Here is a 17,115-nt window from a genome sequence, read left to right as displayed (position 1 = left end):
TTGGGACACATAAAAAATAGGTAACAGGATCCCTTAATGTTCTCTATAACGTTTACTTAACTTTCATAAAGAGAATTAGCTCCCTAGTAACACTTTCTTCTGCCAAACTACAATCTAGACAAGCAAATACAAGTCTTTCACGTCTAGTCAATATTGTCTATAATAATCCTGAGAACTAGCACTTACAATCTCAGAATGACAATGGCCTCTTGGGATATACAGAAGAGAAAGAACTTTCTTTTCATTATAGTATACATAAGTGGAAACAATAAGGCTGCAAAACCACAAGCACGTTATTATGAATTGCTGAGGTTTGTGGTGCAGTTTTGGCCACACAATATTGAAATGAAAAACGTGTTGTGAAATTGAATGGCCAATAACCCCACTGCAGGCAAAATAATGAACCCAGCCATAGCCCCCAAAAATATCTACAGTATATATCATTTGTGTTAGTGTTTCATACCTCTACAAAGAGAAGGGGGAAAATTCCTACTTGATCACCCAACTTGCCTTCGGCCCAGTTGTCATCTACTCGTCGGATTACATTGATTATTTCATCCTGTAATACCAGATTTGTAACAAGTAATCAGAAATATGAATACATTTCATAAAGGAATTGCTATAGATAGCACACCAACCTATTATATGAGTAAAATAAAAGTGAAATGTGTGAAGATAAAACAATGTGTGAGCAGATGACAAAAACAAACATTTTGCAAAAGCAGGTGGTAAATAATGAGCATGTTCATTATTTTGATGGTCATAATCAATTACAGCCAATATTCTATACAGTGCGTGCACTGTAGTCCAATTTCCCATTAACTTTTTAACGGAGTACATTATTAGGCTATGTTCACACAGTGTACATTTAATAACGTTGTTTGATGCGGCTGTCGAAATAATGAGCATGTCAATTATTTCTGGTTGTTGTGTATTGATTTCAATGCAATTTTCACTGCAAACAACGGCCGTGTGCATTACATTAAAAATAAAGCAATATTTATACCTCAACATGGCAGCAATATTTTATAGTGTGCGAACATAGCCTCAAAGTGACATTTTTTTTTTATCCAGAAAATAAATATAACTTTATTATTTAAAATACAAATAAACCCATCTCATAATAAAAGGTTAAATCATCCTTTTTACCTAACCAGTGTAAGTGGGAAAAAAAGATAAGTACAGAATTGCTGATTTTTCAACAAATCCCTTCCCAAAAAGGAATAAAAGTGGTCAAAAAGTCACATATATGCAAGGGCAGTACCGAAAAGACAATTTTAAGAATCTAAAAAAAAGTTTTAATTTTTTAAAAGTTTGAAAATCAAAGTTATATATATTGGGTAGCCTCGTAATCGTATTGACTTGAGTAATATAGAAAACATGTCAATTTTATTATATTGCAAATGGCGTAAAAACGAAATACCTCCGATATTTGCATGTTCTTGCAGGCACTGACATAGTGAAGACATCAAGTTGCTCTGGTTTGGGCTGCAGACATTTTCTTACATATATATGGCCAGCTAAAAGGCTGTTCACCCCTTTATCGTTATTAGACTCCTCAGACAAGTGTTATGTTCCATTCTGTTAGAACTCACTGATAACATTCTATATCAAGCAGGCGTAACTAACACCATGGAAGCATATTATTATAGGGTATAACATGCATACTTGTTCCTTAGCTCTCCGTGTTAAACAAATGTAACTTGCAAAAAGATGCATAGTCTACCAGTAGGACAACTAATACAGATTTAACTAATACAGATTTAGGAGAAGAAAAAGAAAGTGAGTAGCACAGCTAGATTTAAGGGGTTATCCTGGTAAAAAAAAAAGTCTTGCACCTTTTCCGTGTTTTTTTTTCTCATTCTTATCGACTCTTGTTGTCTAAAATCCTCTACTCTCGGTCCACTCAGACCACACTCAGTTTCCCCTTCCCCCCTTTCTTTGTGGTCTGAGGGCATGTGATCTTCTTTCTGGGGGCTGGGTTATCTGTCTATTGACTTGGTAACACGACCCGCAGGAGACATAATCTGCATCATCTTCATGCACCTGTTCTGCTTCCATAGACTTATATGTGTCCCTGAGCCTAGTTTTCTGTAATATGAAAAGTTATAGTTCTATCTCTGCTTGCTGTCAGTGTCTCAGCTCTGCATATTGTAAGTGTTATAGATGTTCTTAGAGTTTGGATGGAACTAGAATGTTTTCATACACAGTCAGCAAGCAGAGATATAAACCTACACTACACCCCCTCTCCCTGGTAAACATATGCCTGTAATGCAGCACATAGCTACACCATGCACACATCAGCTCTGCTAGTATGGAATACGTATTGGGGTGATGTGATGCAATATCAGTGAAAAAAAACAGTCCAGTGTTTACAATAGGAATGACAGCAGTGGTCAGGAAAGAAAGCTAAGGGGGTGAGTATGCAAATGGAGCAATCAGGGAAATGCATGATGGGAAATGTAGTTTCCTATCCTGGTTATAGATCGGCTTTTAGAAAAACTTGTAACTCAAGAATGGCAGCAGCTAGAAAGATGGGGGATGGCTCAAAATACTTATGGGGACTTGAAGAGTAAGACAAGCTAGCATTTAATTTTTTGCTCTTAGGTGGATAACCCCCTTTAAGTATGCAGGTGTGAGCGGACCTAGGTCATTACTTCAGACCGTAGTAATATAGTTGAGGAGAGTCCACAGCACACTAATACAGATTTAGGCAAAATATGATCATGATCATTATTAATGGCAATCATTATAAATAAAACGATGACAGTCTTTTAGATGGTATGTGAACCTAGCCTTAAAGGTAATTATGACCATAATTTTGAGTAAAAATAAAACAATGTAAGGCTGGGTTCACACTATGTATATTTGAGGCTGTATTTGGTCCTCATGTCAGGTCCTCATAGCAACCAAAACCAGGAGTGGATTGAAAACACAGAAAGGATCTGTTCACACAATGTTGAAATTGAGTGGATGGCCGCCATATAACAGTAAATAACTTCCATTATTTCAATATAACAGCCGTTGTTTTAAAATAACAGCAAATATAAATGACGGCCATCCACTCAATTTCAACATTATGTGATCAGAGCCTTTCTGTGCTTTCAATTCACTCCTGGTTTTGGTTGCTATGAGGACCTGACATGAGGACCAAATACTGCCTGAAATATACTGTGTGTGAACCAGTAGCGAAATTTGGTGGGGGCAAAGGGGGCGGCCGCCCCTGGGCCCACACTGGCAGGGGCCCACTGAAGTCTGTCTGTAGAAGCAATTGCTTTTGCAGGCAGCCTCAAGCCCGGGCGGCCCCGATTTCCAGTCTGTTGGGCCGCTCAGGCTTTGCATAGCTATAAACTAATAGAGCAGCAGCCAATCCGCAGCCGAGCTGCTTATTAATCTGCCTATGAGGGCCGCTGCCAGGCACTTTACTCAATCAGCGTCGCACTCACAGCAGGGCCGCACACTCTGTAACGCTGCAGAGCGCATCATCAGTGACAGCCTAGAGGAGAAGAGCAGCTCATCTTTTGTATAGTAAGTTAGTGTGGCGCGGGGCCGGCTGTCTCCTGCCTGAGGCTGTCTATGTCTGATGTGTCTCTGTGTGTGATGTGCTCTGCTGGCCGGTAACTTGCTGCTTATCTGATAATGAATTACCACAGTAACTTCCTCCTCCTCCTCTGTGGCTGCCGCTGTCCCATTCTCCAGGCCCAGGGGGCCTCCTTTGGACGATGGCCTGGCTGGCTCCGCCCACTGACACCTCCGGTAATCAGGTTAGTCAGAGGTGCTGTGGAGGAAGCTGCAGACAGCAGTGTGTGAGGCAGACATGAAGAGCTTCAGCATCAGTGAGTTATTAACCCCTTATGTACAGTATTATTCTCTGGTCACCAAAGTTCAAACCCCAAGGGAGCTGTCACATTGGAGCCAGTGAACATTGTGTGGGGCACTGAGGTGCTTGTCTGACACCTTTGCTTTAAAAACATTGGGCAGCAGCTGCAGTGCCACACACAGGTCTGCCCTGCACACACACACACACACACACACACACACACACAGGTCTCCCCTACACACACACAGGTCTCCCCTGCGCGCGCACACACACACACACACACACACAGGTCTCCCCTACACACACACAGGTCTCCCCTGCGCGCGCACACACACACACACACACAGGTCTCCCCTGCGCGCGCACACACACACAGGTCTCCCCTGCACACACACACACACACACAGGTCTCCCCTGCTCACACACACACACACACACAGGTCTCCCCTGCTCTCTCACACACACACACACACACGTCTCCCCTGCTCTCACACACACACACATACACAGGTCTCCCCTGCTCTCACACACACACACACACGTCTCCCCTGCTCTCACACACACACACACACACACACACAGGTCTCCCCTGCTCTCACACACACACACACACACACACGTCTCCCCTGCTCTCACACACACACACACACACGTCTCCCCTGCTCTCACACACACACACACACAGGTCTCCCCTGCTCTCACACACACACACACAGGTCTCCCCTGCTCTCACACACACACACACGTCTCCCCTGCTCTCACACACACACACACACACAGACAGGTCTCCCCTGCTCTCACACACACACACACGTCTCCCCTGCTCTCTCACACACACACACACACAGGTCTCCCCTGCACACACACACACACACACACACGTCTCCCCTGCTCTCACGCACACACACGTCTCCCCTGCTCTCACACACACACAAAGGTCTCCCCTGCACACACACACACACACACACACACAGGTCTCCCCTGCACACACACACACACACGTCTCCCCTGCTCTCACACACACACAGGTCTCCCCTGCTCTCACACACACACACACACACGTCTCCCCTGCTCTCACGCACACACACGTCTCCCCTGCTCTCACACACACACAAAGGTCTCCCCTGCACACACACACACACACACAGGTCTCCCCTGCACACACACACACACACACACAGGTCTCCCCTGCACACACACACACACACACGTCTCCCCTGCTCTCACACACACGTCTCCCCTGCTCTCACACACACACACACACGTCTCCCCTGCTCTCACACACACACACAAAGGTCTCCCCTGCACACACACACACACACACACGTCTTCCTTGCTCTCACACACACACACACAGGTCTCCCCTGCGCACACACACACACACACACACAGGTCTCCCCTGCGCACACACACACACACACACACACACACACACAGGTCTCCCCTGCGCGCGCGCACACACACAAGTCTCCCCTGCTCACACACACACACACGTCTCCCCTGCTCACACACACACGTCTCCCCTGCTCACACACACAGGTCTCCCCTGCTCACACATAATGACAGCAAGTGTAAGGACTTTGCATAGGTCACCTCAGCTGCTGCAGCCTCACGTACAGTGATGGACACTCGTGCCTTGGATCTTCCTAGTCCTGCCTTTGCTGGGCCACTTTCCTCCCCTGCTCTTAGCCTGTTCCTGTACCCACGGGCCTTTTATGACTGTCCTGGTGGGTGAAATGTCTTCTACAGCCACCAGGAAGCAGAGAGAACTTTAGTAGAGAGGACACAGATGCAGATCAGCAGACATCAGGCTGGGACTTACCAGAGGCTGAAGAGGGTGGACAGTAACTGCAGCACTGCACCAGTATATGTACTGAGGGGGACATGGCACTATATAGGATGGGGGGATATGATGTGACCTATAAAGCCTCTATAGTGTCAGTTGGACTATTACATTCTGGTAGCACAGACTGTGGCTCTGTCATGTCATGGGGCACATTGTGCAGCAATATTATACCCTAGTGGCACTGAGTGTGGCACTATTAAACCTGGAGGCACAGAGTATAGTAGCATTGGAGGGGCAGCGTGTAGCAAGACAGACAGATAGATAGATAGACAGATAGATAGATAGATAGGAGATAGATAGATAGGAGATAGATAGATAGACAGATAGATAGATAGATAGATAGATAGATAGATAGGAGATAGATAGATAGATAGATAGGAGATAGGAGATAGATAGATAGATAGATAGATAGGAGATAGATAGATAGATAGATAGATAGGAGATAGATAGATAGGAGATAGATAGATAGATAGATAGATAGATAGGAGATAGATAGGAGATAGATAGATAGATAGATAGATAGATAGATAGATAGATAGATAGATAGATAGATAGACAGAGAGATAGATAGATAGGAGATAGATAGTAGATAGATAGAAGATGAATGGATGGATGGATAGATAGGAGATGGATAGATAGATAGATAGATAGATAGGAGATGGATAGATAGATAGATAGATAGATAGATAGATAGATAGATAGATAGATAGATAGGAGATAGATAGATAGATAGATAGATAGATAGGAGATGGATAGATAGATAGATAGATAGATAGATAGATAGATAGATAGATAGGAGATGGATAGATAGATAGATAGATAGATAGGAGATAGATAGATAGATAGATAGATAGATAGGAGATAGATAGATAGATAGATAGATAATAGATAGATAGGAGATAGATAGAAGATAGATAGATAGATAGATAGATAGAAGATGGATGGGTGGATAGATAATAGATAGATAGATAGGAGATGGATAGATAGATAGGAGATGGATAGATAGATAGATAGATAGATAGATAGATAGATAGATAGATAGATAGATAGATAGATAGATAGAAGGAGATAGGTAGTGGTGCCGTTTCTCGAAGAAAGCAGCTATGCTTTTCTAACCTTAGACCCTTTTAATTTTTAGATGGTTCTATATGTGAGATGTAGAAGCCTCTAAAACTTTCCTCACTCCTTATTCACTAATGTAGTAGTATATAGCCTTTGTTATTCAGAAAACATTGTCATCTGCCAAGGTTCCCTATGGGTAACATAATCGGTTGGGGGCCCACTGAGACTCACTCGCCCCCCCTAGGCTGAACCCCTAGCTACGCCCCTGGTGTGAACCCAGCCTAAGGCTATGTTCACACTGCGTATATTTCAGTCAGTATATGTATATTTCAGTCAGTATATTTTGGTCAGTATTGCAACCAAAACCAGGAGTGGATTAAAAACACAGAAAGGATCTGTTCACGTAATGTTGTAATTGAGTGGATGGCTGCCATTTAATGACAAATATTTGCTGTTATTTTAAAACAACGGCTGTTATTTTGAAATAATGGCAGTTATTTACTGTTATATGGCGGCCATCCACTCAATCTCAACATTGTGTGAACAGATCCTTTGTGTTTTTAATCCACTCCTGGTTTTGGTTGCAATATGAGGACCACAATACTGACTGAAATATACGTAGTGTGAACCCAGCCTCATGAGGCTGTATTTGGCAAAAGCAGGCCGTAAATAAAGAGCATGCTCATTATTTGGACAGCTGTCTTTCTATATGATGCTCTCCGCTTGACTCCCCTATTCTACACGGCCAATTTTCCCTTGACTTCAAACAGTAATACCTCGGTTCCTAAACACCTCTGTGTTTAACCCCTTAAGGACAGAGCCACTTTTCGTTTTTGCGTTTTAGTTTTTTCCTCCTTGTGTTTAAATGGCCATAGAACTTGCATTTTTCCACCTAGAGATCCACATGAGCCCTTTTTTTTTGTGTCACTAATTGTACTTTGCAATGACAGGCTGAATTTTTGCATAAAGTACACTGCAAAACCAGGAAAAAATTCAATGTGTGGTGAAATTGAACAATTCGCCCTGGGGTAAAACTGACTTGTTATTCATGTTCCTCAAGTCGTTACGATTAAAACGATATATAACATGTATAACTTTTCTTTTATCTGCTGGCCTGTAAAAAATTCAAACCATTGTTAATAGAGATGAGCGAACCGGGTTCGGGTTCAAGTCCATCCAAACCCGAACGTTCAGCATTTGATTAGCTGGGGCTGCTGAGCTTGGATAAAGCCCTAAGATTGTCTGGAAAACATGGATACAGTCAATGACTATATCCATGTTTTCCACATAGCCTTAGGGCTTTATCCAACTTCAGCAGCCACCGCTAATCAAATGCCGAACGATCGGGTTCGGATGGACTCGAGCATGCTTGAGGTCCGCTCATCTCTAATTGTTAAAGGGGTTGGCCACTTTATAGTAAAATAGGTCAGTACAAAGTATTAATAAGTGTACTCACTGTATATACTGACAGCAGCTTCCTGTGTACCTCATAGTGCTAAAGTCAGACTCCCCTTCACCAGGCTGGGCTACCTTGCTCTGTTTTGTTTCAGTCCACAAAATGGCTGACATGGAGGAGCATGTGACCATGCCCTGTCCACTGTGTTCTCCATAGACATATACAGGCTGTGTGGTGTACACTGGGGGGCGGGGCCTGGTCACATGCTCCTCCATGTAAGCAATCTTATGGACCAAAACACCACAGAGCAGGGCAGCCCAGCCTGGAGGAGGGCAGTCTGATATTAGCTCTATGAGGTACACAGGGAGCTGCTGTCAGTATATACAGTGAGTACACTTACTAATACTGTACACTGAGCAATTTTACTATAAAGTGGCGAACCCCTTTAACAAATATATGTTCCTTAAAATCGCTCCATTCCCAGGCTTATAGCGCTTTTATTTCTTTGGTCTATGGGTCTGGGTGAGGTGTCATTTTTTGCGCCATGATGTTTACTTTCTATCGGTACCTTGATTGTGCATATACGACTTTTTGATCGCTTTTTATTAAATTTTTTCTGTATTTGATGCGACCAAAAATGCGCAATTTTGCACTTTGGGATTTTTTTGCGCTTACGCCGTTTACCGTGTGAGATCAGGAATGTGATTAATTAATAGTTCGGGCGATTACGCACGCGGCGATAGCAAACATGTTTATTTATTTACTTTACTTTATTAAAAACATGGGAAAAGGGGGGTGATTCTGACTTGTATTAGGGGAGGGGCTTTTTACTAATAATAACACTTTTTTTTTTTTTTTACACTTATACTAGAAGCCCCCCTGGGGGACTTCTAGTATAAGTATACTGATCTCTCATTGAGATCTTCGCTGTATAGTTATACAGCAAAGATCCGCCATTTTGGCGGAGACTCTGGCTGGCACCAGTCACGGAGATCTCAGCCACTAGACACCAGGGAAGTGCTGCGTCCAGTAATCGGATGCAGCTATCATCTTTGACAGCTGCATCTGATTACTGTATTAGCGGGCACGGCGATTGGACCGTGCCCGCTAATACCCGCGGTCCCGGGCTACAAGCGGCACCCCGGGAGCCGCGCGGCCCCGCTCTGAACACCTCTCGGGAACATATGACGTACGGGTACGTCATATGTTCCTAAGAGGTTAAACACTTCAGTATTCGAACAAAATTTCCCCGTGAAGTTTTGTTCGGTACTCGAACATTATTCAGTATTCGAACAAAATCTCAGGGGAGATATCTGTCAGCTAAACTGTTGTTCAGCTGACAGTCATCGAGGTGTTTGGGAACAAACAGAAGAAGTTGAGAGAAGCAGGAGCAGCGCGGTAAGTTTAAACAGCCGCCCGCTTCTGCCTCTCTCTGCTGTAGGGAACACAGAGCGGGGATTCCGGTCATAATGACCGGAATCCCCTGCGCTGCACGCCCCCCGCCCTCGACATCACTAGTCTCTGAGCTGCCGGCTCCCACTTCTTCCTGCCACCTCTGTTGACTCCCCTTGCAGCACGGGATCACCCCTGCCGGCCTGCCCCAGCTCCTAGAACTGCTCTCCAGGCTCCTGAGCCATTCGTCTATCGGTTTGAATTATGCGCTGGGTCAGTGGCTGGCGGATGGTTCAGGAGCCTGAAGAGGGGTGCCAGGAACACGGGCAGGCTGGGGGGGGGGTGATCCCTGCAGCGTGGGGAGTCGGCAGAGGCAGCAGGAAGAATCTGGCTGATGCAGAGGGCCACCAGCAACAAGGCATGTGCGCCTACAGCCTGAGAAGGGTGCCTGGAGCTGTTGCAGGCCAGCGGAGAGGCCCACCAGTAGGAGAGGGAGCCGGAGGCTGCCAGGTGGGTGGTTCGGGGATCTGGCAGTGCAGGGGATTCCCGTCACTTGAGGCACCGCTTCTGCTTCTCTCAGCTGTGGGGAACACCCTGTAAAGAAGGGGGATTCCCATCATAATGAAGGGAATCTCTGCTCCTTTACAGTAAGTAGTGGTGCAGGCTACTTACTGCTAGTTTTTACACTCTGTTGGCCAGGTGCTCTGCACCTGACCCATGGAGTGTAAAAACAAATTGAAGACATTTACAGTGTTCCCTATGGGAACACACAGCTTGGTTCTCAAACTGCTCAGTTCTGGAACAGCCTTCCAGAACCAATTATGTTTGACAACAGAGGCACCGCTATATATAAAAAAGTGGTCTAGTGTCTTATACTGCCGCTGAGGTCACTGATTATTTGCAGCAGTGATGTGGCATATAAGGATATGTCATGGCTCACTTCCTATGAAGCCTATGTCTTAGTGGGGGTCTGCATATCCAGACCCTGACTGATCAAAACTTTTGACATGTTTCCATGAGATGTCAAAACTTTTTCCAAATGACAGGGACACTTTAACACAAACGAGAGCATTAGAAACATTTTAATGTAAATTCTGTTTTCTGTTCTGTCAAAGATGCAGAATAATGGAACTGACACCCATGGAACCCAACGGGCTCCATTGATTCATCCTGACGTTCACTGTATTGAAAGGAAGAATAGCATTCTGTGCTACTCTTCCTGTCAAATAAGACAGAATATGCAGTGGGGCCTCCGACTAAGATGTCAACATAGCCTAATAAATAAGAAGAGTCACACTACTTTGGCATGTGTGCCCTACCAGTCTTTGCTGAACTAGCACAAAGACTCTTTCTGATCAAAATACAGCAGGAGAGAGCAAATGAGACGTATATAGTGTCAGACTGTGATTCACGCACAGATAGAAGTCATCATTTATGTATCAGGTAGCTAATCTTGTAAATCGCTGTATAACTCCTCGCAGACACTCGCTAACATTAAAGATTAGCACAAGTATAGGGAAAACGCATTTCATTGTCCTACCTAGTATGTCATGAAATAGAGTTCTGGAAGCTCTGATAAATCAATACAATCATAAATAGCTGAACATTTTCCTGCACATCATAACTACATCTCATACAGTAGGATCCAAATTAATATTACTGCCAAGCTGATACATTGTATCCAATGTCAAAGGGATTTTACTAGAGATGAGCGAACCGGGTTCGGGCTCGAGTCGATCCGAACCCAAACGTTCAGTATTTGATTAGCTGGGGCTGCTGAACTTGGATAAAGCTCTAAGGTTGTCTGGAAAACATGGATACAGCCAATGACTGTATCCATGATTTCCACATAGCCTTAGGGCTTTATCTAAGTTCAGCAGCCACCGCTAATCAAATGCCGAAAGTTCGGGTTCGGATGCACTCGAGCATGCTTGAGGTTCGCTTATCTCTAATTGTTAACAAATATATGTTCCTTAAAATCTCTCCATTCCCAGGCTTATAGCGCTTGCTCGAAGGTCGTTCATCTCTAATTTTTACAACTAATGTTTACAGGTTTAGGCCCCCTTCACGTGACTGTGGCTGTTTTTATGGTCAGTTAACACTGATCACAAAGCCTTTAGAAGGGTTCAGAAAAACCATCAGTGCTTCCTGACTGTAAAACTAGAGTTAAAAAACAAACCATACTTACCTGCTTCACGGCTGCAGAGGTGCTCTCTGTCTTCTAGCTCTGCAAGCACACAAGTGATGTCACTGGTACACTGCAGTGCTGGGGGGCAAGGGGTGAGTGGCCTCTTGTGGCAGGAGAAATAATGACGATATCTTAATCAGGAGCGCATACAGTTAAATGCCAAGTCCTGTCAATCACTCTTCTGGAAGCTCTCTGGCGTCTACTGTTGGACATAAGCTTTACCTTACTGAATTGCTGAAAAGTACAGTTTATAAAGACTCTGCTCATAGTATAGTTACATTTGCTACATGTGATGACACAGTATATAACTATACTGCTATTACATGGTCTTATACCTCAGAGTGATGTGTGTCCACTATATACTGTACCTTTGCAAATTTCAAACACTTCTTGTTTTCTCCTCTGCCATTGTCCTTCAATTCAAAGTTGTACAAAGCCTTGCATAGAGCTGGAGGTTGGTCTATTTTTCGTATAATCTTCACTGATCTTGCTGGAAATACACCAGATTCTCCATTAACTTCCCCCTGATACCAATGATCATCCAGCTGTTGATGCAGGATAATAATATCTCCTTTACTGAAGGAAAGAGCACTTGGGGTTTGCCCTCTGTAGCTTGACACTGCTTTAGCACATGGCACCTACAGTACAAAAAATAAATAAAAAGAGTTATACAAGGAACCTTCAAAGTAAAATTTCTATGTTCTTTTCATAGCATTTCAATTGTATAGATAAAATTTGGTTTGAAAATGATGTGAATATCCCATATAACTGCTTGTAGCATACTGTATACAGAAGTGAACACCCCCACCAGCCTAAGTTTTAGACAAAACTTTTCAAATTGGACAATAAAAAAATAAATTATAAAGATGAACGGTTATATAATGTCTACAGCTCAGATGCTAATACAAAGACATTAGCAGCATTTACTGTGAACTGTAAAATCATAATATTTATATTCACAATAATCTGCACAATGAGTCACCACCCATAATATTATTTGTTATGCTTTTGGATTATACTTGATTACATTATAGTACACCACTAATTGATAGTTTAGTCAACCTGTAGCATTGATATCCTAAAATGGGATTTCAGAATGCACTGCCATGCCCCCAATAGAAACAATTCACCACTGCTTAGACCCTGTTCACATCTAAATGTTAGGGGCCTGTATAGCATATGCTGTTATTTGGACACTGCAAGTGCTGTAGCAGTCATGTGGCACTCGTGAACTTAAGTATGGCACATACTGTACAGTAAATTCACATTGATAGTGTACAGTTGCCTTCGCCAGGATAACATGTAGATCAGGTAGACCATGCTTCAGTATGCCGAGTGCTCAGTTTAACCATAAGAAACAGAAAATTTGTTATCTAGTCTTCAAAAGCTGTCTTGTGTCCATGTATATCTAGATATTGACTTTCTTATGTGTATAACTTCCATAGGTATATAGCCAAAATTAAGGTTTTACAGTGACTAGCAAAATAACATACATTAGTCCAGGTCACAGTTACAGCAATTAGCCAGTAGCACACGTGCATAAAAATTTTAATGCAGAAATCAATAGTCCAGGTGATTTTACGAAACTTTGTAATTGGGTTTATTAGCCGAAAAATGAATTTTTATCATGAAAAAGCAGTTTGAAGCTCTCCCCCCTGTCTTCATGGTTTTCCTCTGGAGAGAGAAAGTAAAAGCAGCAAAACAGGACAACAAAGAGTTAATTTACATTCACATCGCAGGCTCTCTCCTCTGACAGGCACCATGGACCTCTATGACCTCTAATTAGAGCTCTGAATAGCTCCCCCGCTGAGCAATCCTTTGTTCTCGGCTCTCAGCTTCTGGCTAATCTCTCTCCTTCCCCCTCTGCCCTCCCCTCTTCATAGACCAGACAGATCCGACTGATGAAAAAACAGTAGAGATTTCCTGATTCTGAGGAGTGGATGACAGAAAGGAGAGGAGGAGGGGACCTGGGAAAAGGCTTTTTACATGCAGATAATGGCATATTTGGCTAATAAACCCACTTACAAAGTTAAAATCGCCTGGACTATTGATTTCTGCGGAAAAAATTAAACGACAGTGACACTTTAAAGGGGTTATCAAGCGCTACAAAAACAAAACCACTTTTCCCCCTCTCTTGTCTCCAGTTCAGGTGTGGTTTGCAATTAAGTTCCATTTACTTCAATGGAACTGAGTTTGAAACCCCACCCAATCTGGAGACAAGAGAGGGGGAAAAGTGGTCATGTTTTTGTAGCACTGGATAACCCCTTTAAAGGGGTTATCCGGCGAAAAGATTTTTATTTCAAATAAACTGGTTTCAGAAACTTATATAGATTTGTAATTTACTTCAATTTAAAAATCTCAACTCTCCTCATACTTATCAGCTGCTGTATGTCCTGAAGAAAATGTTGTTTTCTTTTCAGTTTGACACAGTGCTCTCTGCTGACATCTATGTCTGAGACATGAACTGTCCAGAACAAATCCCAATAGAAAACCTCTTTTGCTTTGGACACTTCCTGTCTCGGACAGAGGTGGCAGCAGAGAGCACTGTGTCAGACAGAAAATAAAACACCACTTCCTGCAGGACATACAGCAGCTGATAAGTATAGAAAGACTTGAGATTGTACATGTACATTGCAAAGAATAAGCAGTATCAACCCAGCAAACTTGGTCATAAGGAATCCAATGGCTACAGGGACCTCTTTATGACTGTAATCAAAGTGACAGGCTTGCATTATTGGTAATCTTCACAATGGGAAGTATCAGTCAAAATGTTAGGGCTGCAGCGGCTGCAAAGAACAAGATTTTTTCACATTTCCATAACACACTGTGGGATTTTATTACATTTGCCACTGCGTGACTCATTGCACTCGGAATGACAAAGCCAGCACTACAGAGATTATCACCACACCTGTCATGTTCAATATGGCCATCCCTTTCAAGGAAGGCTTCCAAGGAAGGGAGTGAATTAGAGCATAATTGTAAGCCGTTTGGACACTAAAAGCAATCTTCAGGATGAATAGGTGTTGGCTGGCATTGGGCTGTCATGCCATGCTGATACGGTTACATGTAATATGACACTTGTAAGCTAGTATCTGCATTGTGAGTATTTTAGTAATAGCAAATAATGAGATATATATTATATATTTCTATAGGTTAGGGAATTATTTATATGTTTCTACCTCTGTATGTGGTGGGTAAAAAATGTGGTGTATCAACACCATAGGCTACGGCTACATGGCAACTTGTTATCTCCACAAACAGAGAATAGGCAGGCACTCTAAATGATATCTAAAGTGGTAGGAGTGGGTTCATGTCTCAAAAAAAAACAAAAGAAAAAAACAATGCACACAACTAAAGAGAAAGCTTGAGACTATGGCAAGAACTCCCATCCAAAGATGTAATAAAGTATTACCTGTCACGGCCACGGCGGCGCCCCGTGTTCCGGGCCGCCGCCGTGACCTCCTCCTGCCCCATGCAGCCGCCGGGGTCCTTGTGCAGGGACCCGGCGCTGCTGCTAGTTCGGCCCCTGGGGGCGCCTCACCTCTCCTCCGCTCCTGTCTCTCACTGTGCCGGCCGGCGCGCGCGTCACCGCCTCCTAGGGCACGCGCGCGCCGGCTGTCTCAGATTTAAAGGGGCAGTGCGCTCCTAATTGGTCCGTGTGTCAATCACTCCCCTATAAGTTCCAGCTCTGCCCCCTTCCAGGTGTTGGAGCCTCTACATGCTTCCCATAGCGTTTGGCCCAGCTCCCTGTTGTTCCTGACCTTAGTCCTTGTCCCTTGTTCCTGTCTTCAGTCCTTGTCCCTAGTCCTTGCCCGCTGCCTTCCCATTGTTCCTGAGTCCTGTCCGCCACCTGCGAGCACGTCTACAGTCCTCTGCCTGCACTATCTCCTGCCTACTGCTCCTGCCACGCCTCGCCTGCCGCCACTAGCTACCAAGCCAGGTGTAGCGACCTGGGGGTCGCCTGCCGCATCAAGTCCATCCCGCCTCGCGGCGGGCTCTGGTGAAAACCAGCGGCCCCTTAGACTCCGCTCCCTGGTGAGGTTAGTGCTATCGCTAGTGACGGTCCAGTGGATCCACTACTCCAGGCGTTACATTACCATCTTAATTAGACTCAGACTTACAGATTAAAAACACAGCTGTGTACAGACATGTTCAAAAGGGGGTCACCATGACACATGCCTCCCTAGTAACGGGAAAACCCCTAAACCATAAAATAGGGAAACACACATCAGACTGCCTAGTTGTAAACATGAAGACATTTGCAAAATAGTGCAAGCATAGGACTCAATGTTAACAAGAAAACAAAAATAATGGGTCAGTACTAGGGATGGTCCGAACCTGCCGAAGTTCGGGTTCGTATGAACCCGAACGTTAGGCAGCAGATTCCCGCTGTCTGCCCGCTCTGTGCAGCGGGCGGATACAGCGGGAGTAACGCCTGGAAAACTGGGATACAGCCTATGGCTATGGCTGTATCCCAATTTTTCAGGCGGTCCTCTCGCTGGATCCGCCCACTCCACGGAGTGGGCAGACAGCGGGTATCATTACCGTGGGTTCGGGTTTGTACGAACCCGAACCGAATTCGGTTCGGACCATCCCTAGTCAGTACATATGAAGTCGCTGATCACAATATATGACATGCCCTGGTGCCCCTGATAGAGGTAGCAGGATGCTAATGAAACGTGTAGGGTGGGGTCAGGTGGCGGGACCACTCCTTGCTGCATGGGGCACTTGCATACATTCTTCTACCAGAGCATGTCATATATTGTGTGCAGTGACTTTATAGCGGGTTCATTAGCCGTTTTCTTGGCACTAGGGTGGCGCGTATCATGGTGACCCATGATAGGTCATCATGGTCTGTATCCTAAAAAAGTTTAGTGTCCACAGCTTCTGGAGTATAAATGTTTCTTTATTTAACGCATCAAAACATAAAAACAACAAAACAAAAAGTGAATGGTGGGCTAAAAACGCCGACGCGTTGCGAGGTTCTCCCTCTTAATCATGGCCTTGATTAAGAGGGAGAACCTCGCAACGCGTCGGCGTTTTTAGCCCACCATTCACTTTTTGTTTTGTTGTTTTTATGTTTTGATGCGTTAAATAAAGAAACATTTATACTCCAGAAGCTGTGGACACTAAACTTTTTTAGGATGCCTTACGGGTTGCAGCCCGCAATATGCTCTTCCACGTGCTAGAAGATATCACTTGCCAACTGAGTCAACCATTACAGCAATTATAGGTGAGCGGATTTTTCTCTTTTTCCGTTTGTTTCATGCTATCATGGTCTGTACACAGCTGTGTTTTTAATCTGTAAGTCTGTGAGTCTAATAAAGATAATACTTTAGCACATTTTTGGTTGTAAGTTCTTGCCATAGTCTCAAGCTATCTCTTTTGTTGGGTAACACTTGTTATCTTGC

At 44.0% G+C, this 17,115-nt stretch overlaps 1 protein-coding gene across 4 annotated transcripts in view; it reads right to left on the bottom strand.

Annotated features, from left to right (window-relative positions):
- Positions 1-17,115, bottom strand: part of SH3RF2 (SH3 domain containing ring finger 2) — an 89,808-nt gene that overhangs the window by 35,284 nt on the left and 37,409 nt on the right. For all 4 annotated transcript variants that reach the window (XM_069971947.1, XM_069971963.1, XM_069971955.1 and 1 more), the window contains exons 3-4: positions 12,073-12,342; positions 464-559 (exon numbers count right to left, since the gene is read on the bottom strand). In XM_069971947.1, coding sequence (XP_069828048.1) covers positions 464-559; positions 12,073-12,342 — 366 coding nt within the window. The remainder of the gene's footprint in view (positions 1-463; positions 560-12,072; positions 12,343-17,115) is intronic.

The sequence above is a fragment of the Dendropsophus ebraccatus genome, chromosome 1 (genome assembly GCF_027789765.1).
Source record: "Dendropsophus ebraccatus isolate aDenEbr1 chromosome 1, aDenEbr1.pat, whole genome shotgun sequence".
Classification (NCBI taxonomy): domain Eukaryota; kingdom Metazoa; phylum Chordata; class Amphibia; order Anura; family Hylidae; genus Dendropsophus; species Dendropsophus ebraccatus.
This window is presented reverse-complemented; position numbering and strand designations above follow the sequence as displayed.